Source organism: Rissa tridactyla, chromosome 5, assembly GCF_028500815.1.
Source record: "Rissa tridactyla isolate bRisTri1 chromosome 5, bRisTri1.patW.cur.20221130, whole genome shotgun sequence".
NCBI classification, from domain to species: Eukaryota; Metazoa; Chordata; class Aves; order Charadriiformes; family Laridae; genus Rissa; species Rissa tridactyla.
Window position 1 is genome coordinate 76,456,219 of NC_071470.1, and position 23,914 is coordinate 76,480,132.

General features: G+C 42.8%; 1 protein-coding gene across 2 annotated transcripts in view; it reads right to left on the bottom strand.

Moving 5' to 3' along the window:
* The window catches only part of MOB1B (MOB kinase activator 1B), a 47,045-nt gene that overhangs the window by 6,536 nt on the left and 16,595 nt on the right, over positions 1 to 23,914 (bottom strand). For both annotated transcript variants that reach the window (XM_054202281.1, XM_054202280.1), the window contains exons 2-5: positions 11,951 to 12,117; positions 8,673 to 8,766; positions 2,339 to 2,472; positions 132 to 295 (exon numbers count right to left, since the gene is read on the bottom strand). In XM_054202281.1, the coding sequence (XP_054058256.1) occupies positions 132 to 295; positions 2,339 to 2,472; positions 8,673 to 8,766; positions 11,951 to 12,005 (447 nt within the window). In that variant the 5' untranslated portion in view covers positions 12,006 to 12,117. The remainder of the gene's footprint in view (positions 1 to 131; positions 296 to 2,338; positions 2,473 to 8,672; positions 8,767 to 11,950; positions 12,118 to 23,914) is intronic.

A 23,914-nucleotide genomic window follows, 5' to 3' on the forward strand; every position in this document is an offset into this window, starting at 1 on the left:
CTGTCTTAGGGTCTCGGAGGTGTTGACTCTCCTACAAACAAACCAGCTGTTAGGAAACTGAAGGTCCATTACTCTGATGGGTTACTTTTTCCAGACTCTAATTGTAACCATAACGCTCCTGCCACACTCACCTGAACAAAAAATATAAAGTGCTTGAAAGAAGTGTTAAGGTGTGCCTCTTCCTGTAGCTGGATCACTGGATCAAAGTGCTGGTGATAAATGTGAGCATAAACTCTGAAGAGACGCTTTAAAATTGTCTTTGCCACTGACATGAAATTCTTTGGGAATGGTACACCTAGGAATAAGAAAACAGAGGGTTTATGTTTAAACGCTTATGCCATGTTCATGTATTTTGAAAGCCATTATAACCCAACCCTCTCTCTTGCACAAGAAGGGCTGTTCTGTGTCACTCAGCAATTCCGTCTATAAATCACACGATGCACTTATTAGGCTGAAGCACAGCGACAAGCTCATTAAAAAACTGGAGGGGAGGTTTCCCTTCCTTCAGCAGACCAGCGGCTTGTGAACTTTTCCCAAGACAAATCTGACCACATCTCTATGCTGAACCCTCCTAGCTTCAGCTTCCAGCTACTACGTCTTGTCATGCCTCAGTATAGTTCCCTGAAGAGCCTTCTCTGACCGAGAATCTTCTTCCCTTCTGGCAGGATTCAGTCACAGTAGGATCTGGTGTCCGTCACTGAGTTTTACACCCCTCTGGGCTAAAGAGAAATCAGAAATCGGCTCCATTCCACCTGTCTCGTGCCCAGGAAAAAGACTGCTGTTTCCATCCTGCTCATCAGCGTCCCTTAGCCAGAGGCTACAGCTTTCCTAACTGCCTGCTGAAGGACTCTGAAACACGCTCCTTTCAGTCATTTCAATGAACCTCACATTTCAAAGTGACCCAGGACAGGTAAAATCGGTTTCAACAGCAGATCTTTGTCAGCGTACAAGTTGTATTAAAATTGGTTAGGAAAGCGCAACCGGCTACTGGCAGCAATGATCTTGTTAGTCGACACATCCGCAGGCTAAAAAAAGATATGTATCAACCATCTAAAAAGATTAAACCTGCCTAGCTTCTCATTGCGTAGCAGTTTCCCCAGTCAGCTTAGTTCTTCTGCAGTCTTTCCCATCGCTGAAGTCCTGTCTGAAGGACCAAGCTGGATGCTGGAGGCCGATCGTGATCTCACCAATGCTTTAAAACCTTACTACTAAAATTTTCATACTCCTACTTAAGCTTGGCTTGCTTGCTTGCTGCATCCTATTTAGTTGGTTATCCATCGCGGCCCTTAAGGCTCTTTCTGAATCGCTACCTTTCAAAAATGCATCCAATTAAAACAAAGAAACCTCTTCAGCAAGTCCTGGTGTACTCTTTCGAACACAACTGTAATATCAACTGTAACTATTTAATATTATTCCTATTAGTAGAGGACTTCTACCCCAGCTCTGAACTCTCTTCCCCTGAAACACTAAAACGTTGAGCTGGGAAGATTTAGCTTTTTGTCACTTCTTCCCAAACTAACCAGCCTTCTCTGCATATCTGCTCAACTGTAAGTAAAATCAAATGCCACTTGATTCTGACAGGTGGCCCTTTTACTCTGAAGAGGCTTACTGAAAATGTGTCAAACGCCTCAGAAACTATTCACAAAATAAAAGCAAATAAGAGATCCCCCTTCTTTTTTCCACAATGGACCATAAGCCTGTAAGTAGCGGTGTGCTGGAAAACTGCCAATTAGGAGCTTTAGAACAAATAGTCCTTCGTGCCTCTAGAAGCAGGGTTTTCTTCTTGTTATCGTTTCCAAACTGGTGGTTGTTAGTACTTTCCTCCTGGTTTTCTGAAAGAAACCTCTTAAAAACGTACATCTTTCGTCTTCACTTGAAAGGAAAAAATACCATTAACTCAGCTTCTTTGGAGGTAAGGCCTAGAAGTAGTCCCTCATGAGGATCAAGCATCTTTCCTGCATCAAAAAAGCTGCCAGTTTGTACCGATTACTGGTTATAAGGTTTTGAGACCCTTATTCCTAAGGAAACAACCCACTCTTCAAAACGAAAAAAACCATCAGATTCGATCAACATGGTCAGTTATTAAATAGAAACAGTACTTCCTGCATTCAAAATTGTGACATGTTTATTAGGAGTACTAACACATGGATCAGAGTTCATGTACTACCACATAAATTTTATCTTAAGAGATAAAAATGCCTTTATACGTATAATGTAACCTTTTAAATTTCCCCTCCTCCAGTCGGTTATTTAGCACACCTTTTAATGCTGTAAGACTTGAATATTCCTGTACAAGCATAATCCAAATACATTGTTTGATTTTACTTATTTACTTTACCTATTTTAGAAGGAAATAGCGTTTCATCATCCAGCTGATCCTGGACCCAAGTCATCAGGTAATCAATGTACTTTGGTGCAGAGCATTTAATTGGTTTCTTTATGTTTGTCCCATCTGCCCAGTGGTACTCATATCTGGGTTGGGACGACAACAAGGAGACATTTCTTAAGACAAGTGAATCATTCATATCAAGGTCTGGAAGGCTGCTTTCCTGCTCCGCTCCCCGCACTCCCACACCCTCCCACAGTCCTTCCTTGAAACCAAGGTCCAAACGCTCCCGAGGCATCTGCTCTCCACCCAGTCTCCCTACCGCAATCTTGCTTTTGCTGGACTCTCTTCTGCACTCCATGAAGACCTTCAAAAACTTCACCCATTACAGCACAACTCATTCATCCTCAGTTGCCAAAACATACGTGGCAGCCTGCGATCACACCTGCTTCCCTGCACATCAAAAGGGGCCGCACCGCAAGCAGTTTTCCAAACCTTGAAAGGCCACTAGCTACTTGTTCTTTTTAAAGCTCTTCCCCCCCAACCCGGCCTCTTCCAAAGGGAAAAAAACATTACATACAGTTGAAGTGAAACATCAAGAAGTTACATGAGATTCTCCCACAAATAAAAGCTAAGCACCTGACTGACTTCTAACGTGAAATTTCCCCCAGTCAGCCCTAGCAATAGGTGCTACGGCACCCATAGCTTCACCCCCACTGGCAGAGAAGCACTGCAAACCCAGTGGCAATGCTCAACATCTGCAGCCAGACACATCAGACCCCTAACATTTATGAAATTTCGTTACGTTTGAAAAATATTCTTACAGCTTTTGCATAACCGACCACCAAACTACACTGGCTCTTGCCAGACATCCCAAATCATGATCCTATTAGAGACACGGAATAGATTCAGAGGTAGGTTAATGCCAAAGAAAGCTATCAAGAAACTGGAAGCTGGTATAAAGTGCCTTTTAGCTAACAGTTACAAGAAAGCTTCTAGACTAAACAGCCGTCCTTAGAAGAGGTGGATATTTGAAGGTCTAGTCCTACCGTGCAGCACACCAAGATCCAGAAGAATCTCCAGTTATATCACTGACCCATGTGACAGCTGCACGCCAGTAACTGTCTTTTAGCTTAATTCTTCCATTCTAGGGTGATGTCACACCTTTACGAACCACTGACACAACTATGAACAGTATAATGTGTGCTCTTTTCATCCTTTTCCATTCACAGAGCTAGTAACGTTGACATCTTCTATGTAGCACATTTAATGAGTAGATTCCCGCATCCCTCATTTTACAGCTATTGTTTTAACTTCAGGAATTTAAAAAGCCATGGAAAAATGTATGGAACGGCATCCATTTACGTGCACAACCAGAGAGCAACGAGTCCTCATGAAATTAGAAGGGAACAGCTACCCGTGGGGCGAGCCTGCTGCCAAGCCAGAAGCCGAAAGGACTGCTGAGCTCCGCGGCTCTGAAATCCTCCCAGAGAAACAAACAGAAATGATTCAGGCTAGCTGCAACACTCCTCTTTTCCAAATAGAAAATATAAAAAAGCAAACAAACAAACCAAAACATACAAGGATAGTGATGTCAGCTCAGCCATGCTTTTGCGGGAAATATACCCACTTCATGTAGAATTTTATCTCAGTTCTTTTTAAAAGATATGTTATTAATGATTAATATTTCTTTTTTCATGGAGGATTCGTGCTCAACTGTGCTCAATTTGATTGCTATTTCTAAGCACAGTAGTACCATACCACAATGTTTGGGCTGCAGCCACCACTGTTTAGACTTTCCCTCGCTATCTCCAACTGGTGTTGTGCAGACACTGGAGAAGGTCTTCTATTTTAAAGATCATACAAATCATTTTATGCAAAGCTTAACCGTATCTGATAAATCTGGCTTCTAATTTTGTTTAACAAATACAGTTTTGTCAGAGCAGTAACTGGGAGAACACTTTCACAATAAACAAGTTTTACAAGTGACTATGAGCATGCCGCTCACAATGGTATAAAAAGATCCCATTTTTATAACGGCAGCAAATCAGAGGGTGTGAAAGCATTTTAAAACTGTATCTCAAAACCCATGCAAAAATTCCATCCGCATTGAATGGACCAAAACGTGTCTGGATTTCTGAAAAATCGGTATTCCTCACCAGCCAGTATCACCCTAATACTGAGATTTAAGCGCTGTTAACTTAGCACAAATATCAACACTTGGCTGAGGTGCCAGCTTCAGTCTGGAGACAGAGTAAAACCACCAACTAAATTAAACACCAAAAAATTTCATCATCTCATAACATATATCCACGACAAGCCTCCCTCCCTCCTCACCTCCCAACACTATGGATTAGTCCTCCGTTTTTCAGAGGAAGGAATGCCATTGAAAGATGCTTTAAGTAACACAGCTCCTAAGAAACACCAGAGATATCCTGACAAAAATTAAGTCGTATAGAGAATCTGAAAGTATTCTGGCAAACAGCCCACGCTCCATGCAGTTGCTGGAATATTCACGGTTATTCCTAGCCTCTCAAAAGGCTTGGGGATGGCAAGGGAAGAGAAAATGAACTCTTCCTTCAAGATTAAATCCCAGCCCAGCTTCTTAAACAAAAAAAGAAAACCAAAACACATGCGGATAATTCCCACGTATCAGAATCATCTGAACAGCTACAGGGAATGAAGGGTACAATCCCATTTCTAGCCCAAGCTTGTGAGGAAACAGCTACAGCTCTGGTGATAGAAACAAATTAACCTTACTGCGATACGTCGTTCCTCTGCGGAAAATGCATTTTTAGAAACCTCAACAGTTTAGTAGAGGTTTAAGGGCAAAACAGTACGTGAAGGATAGAGCAGGAAATACACAGCTCACTTCAGCAAGCGCAGGAGAAAACCTAAGAATCCCTAAGGACTTTGTGAGAAATCTCTCATATTAATAACCAAGTTATTTGCCATCTATAAACAGAAAAACTATGTGTCTCACACTAAAAAAAAAATATCTTTAAGTATAAAAAACATCACAGCACCAGCTCCTCTACCATACATGTACATGGCCTAAAAGAAGAGGAAAAAAAAAAAAAACCAAAAAAAAACCAAAACACAAAAAGACCCAAAACACCAGCTTGAGTAAAATGAAAGCTGTTACCCTGTCCAACAGCAATAAAACGGAGTGGCTCAGTAACGCTTTTTAAAAGCTTGTCAGACATTTATTTGGATCCGTCATCTCTAAATCTCAGCAAAACTGTACTCCATCGAGACTGCTGAAAAATACTTCTTCTGTTTTGTCATCACGTGACACAGGCGCAGAGCGGAGCGTCACAAAAAGGCCAAAGGACTGATATTGCAGAGAGACACAGGGTATTTCAAGGACCTGATTACGGCAGAAGGCTGCACGGGAACATTCCGTTACATCGTCTTACGCCCAGGTAGGATTTATGGGAGCTGTCCCCTTTGGAGGGCCCAGCGATTCCAATCTGAACATTCGAAGACAGAAGCACTGGGGAGCAGTGAACCTCAGGAAAATCAGAAGGATCTCAGTGCTATTAAGAGTGAGCGTAGTGTACTCACACAAAAGCCTAAATATGGATTTCAGAGCCCCAGTTCAGAAATCCAGCTTTGAAAGGTGCAGCAGCCACGTCCCTCCTTTGTGTTCCTATTGAAGTCTTACAACCAGGGAGGAAAAATAGAAGAAAATTCCCCTCACCCGATGCTGGTGAATAAACATATTACTCCTATGCAAGTTCTTAACGTGTTGTCATGCCAGTTGCACTGATGGTGATACTGCGACTGAAACAAGAATAGCAAGCGATAACCAACTAGGGTTTGTTTGGGTAAGAAATGGTTGTTCGTTGGTGCAGTGAGAAGAATGGAACATTACCATGAGTAATCATATGTTTTGGAACAAATTAAACTGATACTTTTTTCAAATTGTTAGACAGAAAGCTGTGCAGCAAGAGAGAGGAGATAAGTTCTTGAACTTTACGTGAATCCTTAACTAACTCAATGTCCTAACACCCTGATGCAGGCTAAGTCAGTAATCCTTCCAACAAAGACAAGTCCAAAACAAAAATTTACCAGCCTCAGCCAAGCCCTTCTGTTTAAGATTGCTACCAAAAAGAACCAGTGGGCTGTAGCCATACAGCCCCAGGCATGTGCTTCAAAGTAGCCCTTTAGAAATAACCCTCCCTATATCAAAAATAAAACACAAAAAAAACCCCAGACACCAACCTAGGTGACCTGTCTGTTGCCAAGGATCTTGCTTTTTTTTTTTTCTTTAAAAGGAGTTTTCAAGACAAAAACACCAGTACCAGGCAGTGCATACAAGAAACACCACAATTCTGCTCTAGTTATCCTCTCACTTAGACATCTGGTTGAATGCTTCCATAGATTGCTACAAGTTTAACGGTTGTGCTTTGAAAATTGTGACCGAGCCGTGACGAGTTCTGAACAGCTACCTGTGTACGCACCAGCACCTTACAACCCTTTTTTAATACCCGGACCATAGACGCTTTTCCAGCGGGAACGCAAAAATCAGACTGTATAGCCACAGAGCTGCTTTTGGTTCTCCCCAGCTCCTCATACTAAGGCTGCCAAACCTGTTTCAAATGACCTTATGTAGTTGTTTCAGCTACCTCCCACTCTTTGGTCTGAAGTGGGTGCGGATGCAATACTGGTGGCAGCTCAGCCACGGATGGGAGCAGATAGCAACCCTCAGCCCAGAAGCACTAACGAGCACCTATGGCTCGATCCTTCTTCAACTGATACAGCTGGAGCCAGAAGAGAACAGGAAACAGGTAAGAAACAGAAAAAAATATCTGTAAATATCACTGCTTTCATGCTGACACATTTTCCAGCAGTACCTTCCTGAAAAAAATTTTGCAGGCCACCTTTGAAGTTAAAGAAAGCCACGCTCACTCAAACTAAAAACACCGTGTATGCTCTACTGCCAGGCACGGCCAGCCTCACAAACCACCAGTTCCTGGTCTCACCACGCTTCTGATCCTTTCACAAAACCCATCCCTGAGCACACGCGGGGGGCTGCAGAGTCTGGGGAATGCTCTGCAAGTCCTACGGACGAGATCACCTAATTAAAACCTCGGCAGAACGCATCTTCTGTCTTCTAGCATCTCTTTTCTATCCCGCCGCATCACTATTTGAGCACGACATATATTTCGGTTGATGGTTATCGGTCTCTTTGGAGAGAACTGAATTGTTTATTCTGGCAACCAGACAGCTAAACCTTTAATAATTAACCTCCACCCCCAAATAACTGCTTCTCAGCAGGCAAACAGCAAAGCAAAAAAATATTTTCATGCTCGTATTTAATAAATAAGAGTTTGTTTTCCGCATGCCAAAGCACAAAGCAGACAATGGGCCATGTTATTGCACAAGCTTATCCCAACTCCTTCTGCATAATGGTGAACTTAATTATTCCTTTTGTATTTTCACCCCTCCCCGCTCTGCAGCAGCAGGTCTGCCTGCCCACACTGGTTTTGACATTCAGCAACGTCCATTTTTAGCTTAAGAACACAGCGCCAAAGCTTTTCTTGGTCCGCTTGGCTGCTTTCGCTCTGCCGAGCTCCTGCCCTCTCCGCCCAACCGCCCCCTTCTCCGCACCCTCAGCTCCCCACCGCACCGTGCACCGGCTGGCAATTACTGCTTCAGACAATAACAACAAATGCCATTATAAAAGAGGAGGAAGTGGAGGAGAGGCTTGTTTTTCCTTAGTGTTTATTTAAGATTTTTCAGTAATTTAAAAGGAAGCAGTGCCCTCCCTTGCCACTGGCTTAGAAACGCAGGTATCTTCCTCTATTAATCACCTGGAGAGCAAGCAAAAAACACAAACACGGGATGTCCGTACAAAAGCGTAAGGACGAATCGAAGAAGTGAAACTCAACTGAGGGACAGGGTAGGGGATTCTTATTCAGACTACTACTGTAGACAAGTTTATTTTTGTCATACCTACTGAAAAGGCCTGGAAGATTTTGGTAAGCCCTAAATGAACGCCAGCATATAAAAACTTCAGATCTTAATTTAGGGAAGCACTCATTAACATCTTAAAAAAAAGGAAAAAATAGTTTCAATAGTCTGTTTACTTCCCAAGCTAAAGAGGGGGGAAAAAAATAACCAAACAAAAAACAACACCGAAGCCCCACCTTTCTCTTCCCCCCTCCCTTAACAAAGGTTCAAATTCTCCCCTCCCCTCACAGGTAAGAAGAAAAGACATCCTTCCTACTCACAGAAGTGACCTTATCTTTGGCACTCAACTGAGCTAGCCTCAGGTTTTCAAATGCAAAATAATCTCAAAAATTACACACTCTCAAGAACGCGTAAAAAATCATCTTACTTTGGGCCGGCAGACATCACGGGGCAGCTCTCCTCTGTGCAGAAGTCCGTAATGGTTCCATAAAGCATATTGATCTGGTTGAAGAAGTCAACAGCTGTAAAACATTTAAACCATCAATTAACACGCTGCAGTGTAATGGCAACACAAGCTTCCTACAGCCTTAACTGTAAAACACACACTGCTAAAGAAAGTTCTGGATTATTTTTTTTTTGGGGGGGGGGATCTCATAGTTAATGCTTTTTAAGATGTATTATAAAGAAGGTGCAGAACACAACCACCAACTTTCTAGAACGGCCTCTGGTAAGAACTATTTAATTGTTCCAGAAGCAAAACCGTCATTTGAAAGAACAAAAGGGAAAGAGAAAGCAGAGTTATTTCCTTTTCTGAAAGTTTGGTGCCTTTTATTAGAATCCCACATTCTACTGGAAGTCTGGAATAAAACAAAGATTTCCAATGTAAACTTTCCAACCAGACAGAACTGCTACCCATTAGCTGACGCTGACATCCCTCAGGCTTTGTGTTCCAAAAGACTATCTTTTCAAAGAACATTTCACAGAATCATAGAATTGTTTGGGTCGGAATGTACCTTTTAAGATCATCCAGTTCCACCCCCCTGCCCTGGGCAGGGACACCTCCCACCAGACCAGGTTGCTCTAAGCCCCATCCATCCTGGCCTTGAACCCCTCCAGGGATGCGGCAGCCACAGCTTCTCTGGGTAACACCAAAAATACGCCACATTTGTGTTCCTTGCTTAACTCTGTTACTGAGGATACAAGTTACATCTGTGTCATCCGACTTCCCAGGTATCAAAAAGCAAAGCAAATTAAAAAAAAAAAAAAAAAAAAAAAAACAAAACGTATGGCATGAACCTAGCACAGCTCATCTCCAGCAATAAAGTCTTTTTTTTTTTTCCCTGCACAGCAAAACCAGAAAACAGCAAAACATTGGGAAAGGCTGATTAAAGTTGCAGAGGACAAGGCGGACCCTAAAGTTTGTTTGGGCAGGGGAAGGAGGCAGTTAACACTGAAGGCAGCAAAAAATGGTTATATACAGCCCTTGTTTCTTAAGTGTACACAAGAACTGTTAATTAAGTTTCCATTCCCTGCTCCCTCCCAGCAGAGACCACAGCCCAATGTTTGCTTCAAGGCAAGCGTGTTCAAAAAACCCACAGACTTCGACAAGATGACTGATTATCGTGAATCCCGCACTTGCAAGTCTCTAAAGGCCATGAGACATACCACCCATCCACCGCAGCCAGCGGCGCCTGACAAACAAGAAAAATGCAACAGCCTCCTTTCCAACATGTGTCAAGCTGTGCAGTGCCTTTGCATATTTTTCACTTCCTCTTTTTACTCACTGTTCTTAAGTTTTGAGGGTTTAGTTTATTTTTTCCAAGCGCTTTTCTACTTGAAAAAATGCAGAGTCTGGTGGTGTTCTATTACAAAGACGGGGCAAGATGTACTTCTGAAACTGTTTTTTAATATTTTCAAACGAAACTCAAAACAAACTGATTGCACACTTCCCACCTTCTGATTTTTGTATTTGAAAAACATAGTTGAAAAATCTCTATATAAGTCAGCTCCGTACTGTTAAACCGTCAGCGAGGCTAAGAGCTGAGCAAGAAGGAGCAGAGCAGGGCACGTTCGTTCCTGTGCTCTCGCTATTGTGAAGGGCAAAACCAATGACATTAAGTTGCATATTAGATTTCTCAGTCTTATTAGTTTAGATTATTAGATTTCTCAGTCTACGGAATGGGCTCACAGTTACCATTAGCCAGTACTAGGTGTGGGAGAGAGATGCTGTAAACGAAGGGACCATCTAATCAGTTAATCGCTTCTAGACACACAAAAAAAATAAACATTAAAACCCCACTTTGCTGCAGGAGGCATGGAAGAGGAGCATTTCATTAAAGAACGCAGCTGGTACCAAAAGGCAGCTCCCACTCCTTTGTCAAGTGCTTGTGTGCCTTTTGCCACCCAGCTAATTTAGCAGTTAAGTCATTTGGGAGGGGAAAAACTCCGCTGCCGCACAGCAGAGAAGAGACATGGAGCGGAGGAAGCACCAAAAGGGAAGGATGCCAGCAATACATGCAGCATCTTTAGTAATGCTTACTCATAAAAATGGGCTGGCTGTTTTTTCTAGACAGTTTTGCAATACAGTGTGACTAAAGAATGGTGTCAGCAATTTCAACATTCCCTGGAAGCGGTGGCAAATCATATTGCTGAGCACTGTGTGGCTAATTAAGAACCGGAAGGTTGAAGTCAGTACGACAGTTTCACTTCCCAAACATGTCATAGAGCAAGAAGAAATAGAACCACATAAACAATGAGAAGACATTTATCTTGAGCGTAACTTATATTGCATTGCAGTGCACCATCAATACCCTTCGATCACAGAAGCACAGCAAGCCGAAGGCACAGAAGATGAGGAAACACTCAGACGGGGCACAGAGTTTGTGGCAGCCAAAACTCTGCACGGGCTACGGAGCATGATAGCACCCGCGTTAATCCATTCTTTAAGAGGAGAAGGCAGGCAGCAAATTCATGCAGCTGGGAGAAGAAGGAGGAGGAAACACGGTCAAGCAATCAGCAAACACTAATTTGGGCATCATTGTTCGGCCTGACCTAGCAGGAGAGGAGAGAGCTAGGACAAACAGCTTTAGAGGAAGTAAAAATAATGACATCAGAGACTTAGCGGAGCAAAGGCTCACAATTTGGTAGAAACAAAAGGAAGGAACTAACTTTAGGAAAATCGCAAAGATCTATCTGTGGGTTTGTTACCGGCAAAAGGAAATCCAGGCCATACACGTGACCTCAGCCTTTAACATCTTTTAGCGCTGGCCCTCACACTTAATTAAGGTTTTACACTTAGCATGCAGAGGCTCGACTATACCACAGGGTAACAAGCTTAGCTGAAAAAGAACTAGATTAAACATATTAAGACAGCACTGACAGGCTACTTTCTAAAAACAGCGGTGACATTTCTACTTCAGCACTTGTTTGCAATCAAGTCCTCAGACTAAGAATAAGAATTATTTTGTTAACAGGAATGTATTTTCAGCACAAGCAGATTAAGGAGTTTTTGTCTGGGTGAGTCGCTCTACATGTGTCAGCTCTCGATGATACGACATTCGCCTCTCCCAACAGCAGCAGAGCGGTGCGTGCAGGACAGAAGAGCCAACCCCACTAGAAAGGAGCACAGAGTTGTCCTCCCACAAGTGTCAGCCCACATTCAACGCCCCCCTTACAGGAAAAAAAAAAAAAGGTCAGCCCACTTACTGTTAACTGCAACCCATTCGTTTAAGTCTTCACCCTCTGGAAGCATAACGGCCATCCGGAGATTACCGCTGCCAAGCGTGGCTTCAGCATGTTTTAGCAGCTCGTACTGGTGAGACCCCTCTGGAATATTCTTCTTTGGTTTGAAGGTTTTGGAAGAGCGACTGCCACTGCAAACGGAAGAGGAAATATTTAGAGAACTTGTGGAAAGGGAAGGGAAAAAGGAAGGAGCGGACAAGTCACGCATAAGCACAGGATTAACATTAAATACTTTCCCCACTGCCATATTTTCATGTCGAAAAAGGACAGTTAACAAAAACTGGGATGCAAAAGTAACAGGTGCTTTGACTTGTTTTAAACAATTAAACGATTCTCCCCTACCCTGCCTTCTTGTCTGCTCACTGTTAAGCCAGCCGGACAATTGGGAACGCTCAGACTCCCTTCCTTCTCTCAGCAAACCAGATCATGGGCAAGATGCGACCGAAAATATTTCCTTCCCCAGAAATTGGACAGTCACATACCAAGGCTAGCCGTCCAGCCAAATAGAAACCTTTCCTCTGAACAGTCAGGAAGCTTCTCATGGTAATTAAAGATACTATCTATTTAACAGAAAAAAACATGTTCTTTTTCAACACCCACCTTCGTGAGACATGAAATGTCATCACAAGTGTAATAAGGAGGCAGGGACAGCTTGTTCAGACCCCTGTCTTTTCAAATCAGGTATGATGTGTTAAATAGGTACTGTTCATTCCTCAAAACCAAGCTGCTGTTATTTAGGAAAGCGTACTTTCTGCAGGCCTTATCGATTCAGAATGTTATCTTAGCTACCAACATTAAAAAAAAAAAAAAACTTTTTCAGTATCTGATATTGTTTGGGAATTAAAGTTTTTTAGATACAGTTGCTCAAAAATAAACTAACATTCTAGCAGAACACTGATAGAATTCCACACTTGCCACAAACTTTCTATGTCCTTTTCCTCTGGTTTCGCAGCATACAGACCTTTCAGTCCACCAGTTAGCCAAGAAATAAGGATGACAACTTTTACAACTCTCATATAAATCATTGATTTTCACCTATAATTTTGTGTGAAAAACATGGACTTAGAAAAAAGCTTAGACATTTGAATTTTAAATGACGGCAGTCAGCCTGGATGGCACACTAACCCCTAACGTGTCCGAGACATGGCATGTAAAGCTAAATATTTGCAGAAAATTGTCAAATAAGCCAATATTTGTGAGTCTTTTAGGGTATAAGCTGAGAAAAGATTTCTGTCGGAAAAGGAAAACCGAGCTCTGAATTCCAATCAAAGAAAGTGGAAAGATGCGAAACCCAGACAGCAGAATTTTCATTACAAATGTTATCCAGTTCTCTTTTCTTTATATAAAAGACTTTGCCAGTTTTTCACGAACTCTTTACGGGACCAAACAGAAATTTTTGCTAGTAGGCTGTAAGGGCTCTCCACAGCTCACTAAATATTTAAACTGCATGTTTGAACACGCCAAGGTTGCAGCTTATATTTGGGGCAATGCTAGCGTAGCTACACTGCCACACAGAAGCACTCTAGAAACTTAATTCTGCATCTTATTTTCCCCACCACACCACACTACAGCCATCAACAGAACATGAACAAAGATCACTTGTTTCTACACTCCTGAATGCAAACAGCTCTAGCAGAGACACAATGCGTACCAAAGAATGCAACAAAAAAAATCTTGCTTTCCAAAACACATCATGACAGGTAACCGAGAACATGTCATTTCCCAAGCACATGACAAAACTGCCCAGCAGTTCATTAAATCTCAGTTTAGACTTGAACAAGAGCAACGGAGGAGGAAAGTCTACTGAGTCCCCCAAATCCACTTGGGCAGGTGACATCATCTTTGCGGGTGCATCTTCAGGTATCGAACAGATCCCACAAGTCTGGCGGGTTAGAGATTTACATGGTCCAACACTAACGCTGTCAGCTACTAAATGCAACTAGAAGTCAGAAATAGGAAGAGGAAATGTATGGCTCCCGTATATTCTGTTACAGGACACTTCTAACATGCACCCAGTCCCCAGTCATTTGCGTCGCACCCTACGCAAGGATACCAGATTCAAATCTTCAATAAAATAATTGCCTCCCAGTGGGAGTGAGAAGCCTTTGCGGCTCAGGGAGTTCCCTTCACCTCCCACCCCTCCAGCTGCCTGCATTTGTCGCCAGCCCAGGTTCAAACCAATGCTGAAGAAAAAGCAACTGAAAAAAAAAAAAAACCACACCAAACAAAAAACTAAATCTTTTAATTGACTACTTAAGAGACCCGAGTGTTTCCCTTCAGGAACACATCCACTTTATAGCCACTACGCCAACATAGGGGGTAAAAATACAACTTAAAACATCTGGCAATTGCTTTGGTGTATGGCTGCACGGACAAGGCTGACGCAAGGCGGCATTCACGACAACTGAAGAGCAAGAGAGACTGGTATAGTTATCTTTCCACGCCTGTCAGTGTAAGCAGAATAAAACCAGCACATGCTAAACACAAGCACAGGACTTCCTAACTTGCTCTCAAGATTTTGATCTGGCTCCATCATAACTAGACCATGAGCGAAACCAACTCCTAATACTTTCGTGGAAAGCATAACAAAGGTTTCGACAGACTTACCACCACTCCGAAGTTCAGGTCATTCATTCATTCGTTAAAAGCGAGAAAGGAGAATAGCAGATTCCTTCCCCACACACACTAACACAGAAACCCCAATTCCTAAAGCCTACATCCTCCTTTCACCATATCTCAAACGCTAACATTCATCTGCTTCTCTTTCGCAATACTGTGATTTTCATACAATAATGAAGACTGAAAAGCTTAACTGCTGTAACTGGTCTGGTGCAGTTCCCCGAGGCAAGACCTACAAGCTCGTTGTAGAGACTACTACTGGGTGCGGGGAGCTCCCCGAGCGGGACGGGGAAAGCTCTATCCAGACAGAGGAAGCACGTACCAAGAGGATTCCACCCCACTTACAGCTTCAGCAGAAAATCTTTGGGAGGAGAAGATGGTATAGAAACATACAAAAGAGTAAGTGGAAAAAGGTTACAAAATAACTAAACCAAGAAACTGTTTGGATTTTAGCAAAAATAAACCAAGGGAAGGGATGAAGGCTCGAGAACAAGGCACAAGGAAAGCATGGTGAAGGAACTCCCTAAACAAAATAGTTTAGTTTGAGAAAACTTTGCGTAAGAATTCATACCGTATCTACCCCGGACCTTGAGCTTGCCAGATAACAAACCAAATTATTGTCGGTCTGTTGAATGCCCAGCAGAGAACTCCTATGATCAAGGAAGGAGAGAACACACAACACACTGGAAAAATCATTAGGTGTCACTTAGTCCCTGTCCCCCTCTGCCAAGAAACAGCAGGTTTCTTCCCGTAAGCTGGCAAAAGCTGTAACAACAGGATACACAACTATTTGGTCTCACCAACTATTCTAAATAAGCCATTCCACGTTTGCCTCCACTACCTTTCTGATCACCGCTTCTCAAATTCAGCGCAGCCATCCTACGAGCGCAGGAAACGGTCTCACACGAAAGGCAGGCAGGCATCCAAAAGGAAAAGCAATTAGGATAAATGCAGGCTGCTAGTCGTCACGTGCTATGGAAATACCTGCAATTTTGGCAATGAATTATCAGAATTCCATGCATTTATGCAGTTCACCATATGTGAAACCTGTTAACTGTGTGCACGGTCATATACTCCTTGAGACAAACAGAAGTTCAGGGACTCAACAACCTAATACAGCTTCTCCAAGCCAAAACCCTTATAGGACACACTTGCTCTTGGGAAGTCTAGTTCCCAATGTTGCTGCAAGCATTATTTCAACTACCTTATTAGTTCAGAAGCTCTCCTATTATTTAATAAAACCCCATCCTCATTTATTTATGCCTTAGCACCATCAGTTAACTATCCCTTCAAATGGTTACCTTACTAAGTAATTCTGCTTGCTGCCTAAGCCCCGAGCACAGCAGCACCTTACTCCTGCTATCCTACATTACAATTCCCAACACTGAGATGAAAGCATCTTAAAAAAACAAAACAAATAAATAATTTTTTCCTCTATGTCAGTCTGTTACATGTGACAGATTTATAACGTCTTCTTGCTCCAGGTCCTTCCTCTACTCCTTGAGCACTCGGTGAAAAAAGTAACTCTAAAGACTTCTGTCTGGTGGCCAACATTACACGCAGTAATAGGCGTCTTGATCAAGTATGGCATTTTATTTTCAGCTACATTCCGTAATAGAATTTAGCTATACCTGTGAGCAATTTCTCTTTAGATTTTAAAATGCTCCGAGCTAGTCGGCAGCACCTGCCTTTCCCTGATTAAGAGTCTCTGAACTCTCGTTCAGTTCTTCTGAAACATCAAAACATCACATTAATGCAGAAGTGAAAGGGAACAGAGAAATCCTCAGAAACGCCACGCTGAACATCCCATTTCGCTTGGACGTAAAAAAGGTCACGGAACGGGGAACACCTTGCATCATCCCCACTATTTGTTACAACCAATTTTTAGTCTTCCAAGAAGAACCGCCTTCTCAAAAAAATCTTACAGTTCCAAGGACGTTTTGCTCCCTTCACACCCACATCCAGCATTTCTAGTAAATTATGCCCTTCTATTTTTATAGGTAAGTACAGCTACAGCAGTGCCAGATGCAGTTCCACCTAGCACTAAATCAGGAAACGTGTTTCAAGCGCTTGCCTCCCCGAGCCGGATGAGTCTGGAAGCCACCACCTCCGAGCCACACAAAGCTCTTTGCGCTGTCACAAGCCCACACGCCGCCTGGCCTCACAAAGACGTCACAACTTGCTCGTACGCAAAAACACCAGAGTTCTTCCGAAGCTGTAATTTTATCTAGTCATCTGCTGACAGGGAGGGTTTTTAACGATGCGGATTCTTGCAGGCTCTTCTGTCTGAGGTTGGCAAGATGATGTTTCCAGAAGAAAGGAAAATTTCCAGGCATCCTGCTTCCACCGCTTACCGAGCTGCCTCAACAGCCCACTTCAGCTTCAAACGCAACACTGGCAGATCTTTTACAATCAAAGCAGTTAAATAGCCAGCCTAAACTCTTGATACGCTTCTTGTTAACTGCAGGAAAGGAGCCACTTAAACCTTCGCACTCCGGAAAGAAGCATTTTGGCTGGCCTGGCTTAGACGTCCTCACACCCAACTATTTGCGCACTGGAGTCTTTCAATGGGGCTTTTTATCTATTTCTATCAAGTCTGCTGCATATCTAGGGAAACTTGAACTAAACCAGAAAATTTTAGGCTCCTTTAGGCTCTTTAACAATCTGATCTAGTTAAAAATGTCCCTGCTTACTGTGGGGGTGTTGGACTAGATGACTTTTAAAGGTCCCTTCAAACCCAACACATTCTATGATTCTCTGATTCTTACGCATAAAACTTGAGACTTCACCGCTTGTTCTTACCACAGAACTAACCTCAAGCTCTTACCGACTGTTGCGTCTAACACAGCTCAAACTGACGACCAAAAAATCCTTGCCCTGAACCTAGCGTGCTTCACAATAAACCGTAGGGATGCAGATCGAAGCCCAAATCCTGCTCCACCCAGGCTGCCAACCTATCCATTTCACTGCAGCACCACAACCTCAACCACTGAAACACTGACAGTGCTCCAAAGTCTTCCTCAAATTCCTCGAGTGAAAAAGACCAGACCATAATCCACTAACAATTCATTAGAGCATCTTCAACTAATGCAGCACTTACAAAGTATGTGATTACTTATGCCACCGGCAAAACGGAAGATGAGGAGACACCACCCTGGAGAAGATGTGAGAATCTGAAAGCCTTTTTTTTTTTTGCCCTGCACACCTACTTGCACATCATGTACCAAGCTGACATGTTTTACAGGAAATAAACATTTTATTTCAAAATATTACAAGCATTCAACTTCCACGTAAAGCATAGCGAGCACTGCTCCTCCAGTCTGTTTCAGGCTACCCGTACACTCAGGAATAGAGTGCTGCCGTTACCATAAATCATTTCATACAGGGATCATCACTGGACTGTTTTATCAAACACTGTAAAGGACAGAAACTTGCCCTGGGGAAAAAAAAAACAAATAGAAAACGCTGCATTTTCAGGATACACCTGCCACCTATATTCTTCTGACTGGTATATATTGCTGAAGTTGCGCGACATCGTCTTTCTTTCTTTCCTTGGGGGCAGGTGCAAGTAAATAACCTCTGCAAGTATAGCTATACCACTCACTGTCTCCCAAAAGCGTTCACCACCACGGTCCAACTGAAATAAGCCCTTCAAAACACATGGAAGTGCTCAAGAGATTCTGAAAAAGCCAAACTCAAGCCAGCACACAGATCATTTACCTGGGGCATGGAAACGTTTCATATTTCGACGACTCCTTTTTCATCTTCAAAGGCCTTTGCAAGCATTAATTAATCCTCACAAAGTATCTTTGAAGTAGGCATCATTAGCGTCTTGTTAGACACAGGGAAACTGAGGCAGAGACTCACTACTAAAGGCCAACGAGCAAATTTATCAGAAAAGCCCTCAAGTTTTAGCCCAGTACCTCCTTGCCTTCTTTCTCCTGCTGCACCTCTTTTTAAACCCCGAGACACAGAAACACTGTAAGGGGAAAACCAAATTCCAGAAAAGCAAACATTTCAAGCCTTCAAACAGTAACATGGGCCTTCAAAAGATAACATCCTGCTAAGAACAGACACATCAGACTATGATCATGTTAGTTTCCAATAGCCAACGTGTCAACACAATAATTAAACTAACAGCTCAAGCTATTTTTTGGAAATCAAATCAATAGTTGCAGCACTTAAACACATTTTCCCTGTGACAACCACAGCATCAGAAGGACAGCAGGTAAAATTAAGTTTTACATCTTCAAAATCTGCACTAACAAGATTTAACTTGAGCATTTCTATTTATAAAACTGAGTAGTCACAACATTTTTGTTCTGAAAAGAGATGCGCGTGAGCCAGGCATTACTTTCCTCCGCTCTTACAATACCAAAAAGTCAATTATTTCCCAGTCAAATTCCCACTCCTTAAAATAAGTCTCTCTCAGTGAGTTCACTTTAATTTGCCGGTAACAAATCCAAGCATTCCACAACCTTGCGTTCCTTGGACGTGCCACCATGCCTTAGGTTTAAAGACAAATAAAGTAACCATCAACTTAGGACAGAAAAAGATGGCTAAGGAAGCTCCAGTCCCCTGCTTAGAGGTTACAGGTGCAACTGGCCAGAGAAAGGAGCGCTTCTGCCAGGCTCCGGGGCAGGATAAGAAATCCCAGAGCCCAACTATTCAAGGTATGACTTGCCATGAAGATGACTATGAGACCCCCTGAACAGAGCAGGCTAACGGTTTGAAATGAGACACGGAGCTATCAGCCCAGCCACCTCGAATTCAGAAGACTGAAGTGCTTCAGGACAATACGATACTGGGTTACAACTCAACACGAAGAGGTATTTGAAGGCTGTTTAACACAATCCAAGAGTTAAAAGCCAGCAAGCCTACGGGTAAGCAGAGACTCTTAAGCACACAAGCCGATAGCTCTCACCTTGAAAAACGTCCCTCTGCGTAAATTCTTCAGATACAGTCACTACTATCTTTTTCTGAACGCTAATAAAAACACCACGCTTCTAAAGAGGGCTCCCATCTAACAGAAGTAACTGTCACAAACATGAAGCTGTAAAAAGCGTAACTTTGTCTTCACATGAAAGCAAACACAGACGCTGCCAGGATCGCTAAGCAAATCAAAGCAGCCTGTCTGGGAAAGAGTTAAGAGCTGCCAACTCCTTCCACCACAAAGCTGCTCTCCCAAAAGGTAAGGCAGTGGTTAGAAAAGCAATTCCAGACCCAGGGCTTTTGTTTTGCTTTATTTCTTTGGGGTTTTTTTTTGTTTTGTTTTTTTTAAAGAAGATCTGTTGCCCTGACTTGAAAAATTTCAATAGACACATGGTCATTTCTATAGAAACAGAATACACCTTGTTTATTGTTTATATGCTCTACCGTAAGAAACGGTAACTGAAAATACTTAGCTCAATGGCACACAGCTAAAGTTTCCCAGAGAAGCTAGTACGAGATAAAACAATAACCTAAATTGGCTACTACACCTAGAGCAAGCCACTGAAATTAGAAGTATCAAAGTTTGAAACCTTTAAAGTAAGGGCGCCTAAGAAATGATTCTTCCCAAAGCTAACACCGCACTTGGTAACCAAGAGGCCTCCACTTTGCAAGGAATGTCTTTGTGTGATTAACTCACCTCTCGCCTGCCCAAGCCACGGCCAGTTGCCAAGGCTACAAAAGCCCGGTGCCACGCTTTATAACCCAAGGAGTCGGAGCCAAGTTACTGCTTTCCAGATTTCGGCATTGCTCCTCCTGGAGCACTGTCATTAGGAAAGCCGTGTGGAGCATCTTCAGGAAAAAGTACTCCATTCTGCCAAAGCAATAATTAGGCTTCCAGACATTTCTGTGCAAACCCAGCAGCTCCTGCCTACAGCACCCACTTCCCCACAGAGCTCTACGGTGTTTTTTTCCCCAAAAAAAAGCCCCAGGTGTTTTTTTCCACCCAAAAGCCCCAGGTCCTTGAGCTTAGCAGCTTAACAAGAAATTCAGATTTTTAAATAAATAAATTCCAAGGTAACAGAGACAAAACAACTTTCCATAAAAGGCACAGGGTCCTTTCAGAAGGGAGAGGAAGGAAACGGCTTAGTTTCAAACATCTTTTTTTTAAGTATTGAACATCATATAATTAAAAAAAAAAAGCCACCAGCAAACATGAACCAAACAGTTCCCTTATCTAAAAAAAAAAAAGAAAAAAAAAAAGTATTATAGACCAGAGGAATTTCAAACAATGTTTCAGCACATGGAACTGACAACGATGGCAATAAAGCACAGGTTATTCCTAAAAGAAGAGCTTCTTCAGATGTCTGGAAATGCAATAAATACGAATCCAGACAAAACCCCAAATCCCACTTTTTTCTTAACAGCGAAACATGGTTATCCATCCTTCTTCATCCCAGCCTTTTTCTTTGCTACACCGTGGAGTAAGTTCCATTTTCTATAGGCTTCAACCTGAATGTGCTTCTCAAGGCGTAAAGCGCCCATCGTCATTACAACTCATTTGAAATAGTGCCTCTTTCTGCCAAAGTACTGACAGCGAAATAGGTGATTTTATGAGATTCTTAATTCTCTACCCATGAAGGCAAGGACTAAAACCCGGCCTCCCCTTCTCGGAAAAATAGCTGTCTTCCTAGACTGAAGTTTCACACAAGACTGTATGAGAGAAGGCAGATGAAAAAGTCATCATCTCCTCAATAGCTCCTAAAAAATACAGGTACCATTACACATGAGACTCTACATGTTAAAAAAGCAGAAGTTTATCAGATGATTCACATCCAGTAAGGAGAAAGTTATTTAAGGTAGCCTTAAGGAATGATTTTGCTTTTGCTTGTCCCAACCACCACCTCCCAGTGTTGAAAGCTGTCATAACATGTACACGTCCACATTCTTAAAATACTTTTTTTTTTTTCCTCCTGTACATACACATTTCAGAGTCAGTGAAATCAAGCAGATGCGAGATTCGTCCATCAGAACTCAGATGCTCTTACGTGCACCAGAACACAGCTGAAGACAAACTTTTGATGTCTGAGCTCTGAGCAGGGGAGAGGGGACTGGCCCTTGGAAACTGGCCATTTAATTCTGACACATGGCCTCGCTTACCCTGCAGCGGCACGCCTGGTGCCAAATCCACAAAGATGTCAGGTGGCCACAGACCGTTTTCTAGCCCAGCCGGGCACCTACGCTTCCTTACGTCTCTCCGCCTCCGTTTTTCCGTCTGCAAGCTCAGAATGTGCCGGTAAACAAGGGGGAGGTGTTATGCTATAACAGTCGTGTCTACTACAACCCCACCCATGTAGGTGGCAATGGTGTTCCTGCTGTTCACCCAGTTGGAAGCAACCCTTCTGCCAAGTAATCACAATTCCTAATGCAAGGAACAAGGAAGCGTCCAGAACACCATCCCATAACCAGGAAATCATCACCAGTTTGCTATGCTCACACACAAAATAAATTCCCTTGTTTCACTGACAACATGTTCATTCAATACACTTTCATCTCCTGGAAAATCCTCAAAACAAACAAAGCAAGTCACAGTTGCCCTCACTGGATGCTACCAGAGCTCGCTCTGTGCACTCAAAAACACAAACTAATTCCCAGAGCAGCCAACAGCTGCGGAAATGACTCAACTTCTCAAGCGTTGTCCTCTGTAGGACTAACGGCAGCTCTGGGCAACGCAAGGAGGGACAGGCCTGAGACACAAAAAGGAGTATACAAGAGTATCCGCCAGAGAAAAACTTTGATGAAAAAAGGAAGAAGTACACATTCAGCCAAGCATGCCCTACTGACTTGCAGAGACAAGCAGGCAGACACGCAGGCAGTAGAGGGACTGAACGCGTCCGCAGTATAAAATCCGCAGCCTCCCCGAAGGCTCACTCGGCATGTTTTATGAATGTCACCGCACTGCTGCTCGCAAGTTTCTCCACAGGCTTTTTCAAGAGCTTTAAGATCACCAAACATCACTTGAAACACGTTTTCACTCCAATTTGCAAGAAAGAAGCTTTTAGCAGAGACCCAAGTTCTCCTCTGACATACCATTTGAGGTTCTGCTACAGGAGAGGAATCAACATTGTCCAGCACGTTACGCTGCACGCTCTGAGGTATCCCCCGACTACCCCGAGGCAAACGCAACGCTGTCTTCGCTCACAGCATTTCTGTCTTAGTACAAACAGAAGTTAGATTTTTAAGAAAGCTGAGGACTGGTCTCGGCTGTTTTGTTGGGTTCTTTCAACCAGATCCAGGTTCCTCAACTATTTTAATGCTAATATTTACCGTGTACGTATACACACACGTATCACGGAACTGTAAGGCATAATCAAAACCAGATCTGTTTCTGCAGATTCTAGTATCCTAATATTCATGTACTACTTCTTTTAAAGAGTAGGCTACTTGCAGCTTTGAAGAAGGTAAGCAGTATTCCTTCCTCTCCAACTGCTTTGTTTTTTCCTGCTGACCACTGAGATGGAGTTCAGTATCTTTACCATTTCGGTCACTAATTAATCTCTCGGCAAACTAAATAGCACTATTTTCTTGCTAATGGTCCCCTCTTTTCCCGGGAAACCCTTGTTCCTGTCAATTAGCATTAGCTGTCTTAAAAGGCAGGGCACAGCATGAATTCAAACAGAAGTCAGAACTTCACCCAGTTATGGTTCGAAGTTTAGTTTCCACGAAGGTTCACACCTCAGTTTACTGCATGAATGTACCGATAAATCATTCGGTAGACACAAGAACTACGCTTCTTTTGTAAAACCTACCCTTTCCCATACATAAAACTTGGCACTAAAAAGCCATTTGAACGCTTATTCCTGCTGTAGATGAGCGCATTTTCCTTTGAAGAAAGAGGACTCAATCACATTGTAAATAGCAGACTACTGAAAGAAGCTGAAAGGTTGCTGAAAAGGATGGGGTACGTCCCCTGCAGCAAGGATGGCTGTAGGAGAACTCACGCCACAGAGCATGTGGTTCTGCTCAGTGGCAAGCAAATTCAGAAACAAAGTTAGATGCCCGTGACAGAAGATTAACTAATATTTGTTAATGAAAGTACACCTACGTGCTCCATACCCATCAAATCCTGCAGAAAGACTCAGCCCTGTCAAGTGCACAATCCAAATCACCTTAGACAGTCTCCCTCTGATTTGTTATAAACATCAGGAAGACAGAGACCCAAGAGCAAATGCAGGCTGAAGAAAATTTGCGTAGTTTTGAGGAATTCTTAAAAGCTGTCACTCAGATTTTTCCAAGAAAATGTGATGTTCTAAAGGAAAACAATGACAGAGAGGGAAAATGCTTGGTAACACATGTGGGAGTGAGGATGACACAGCACAC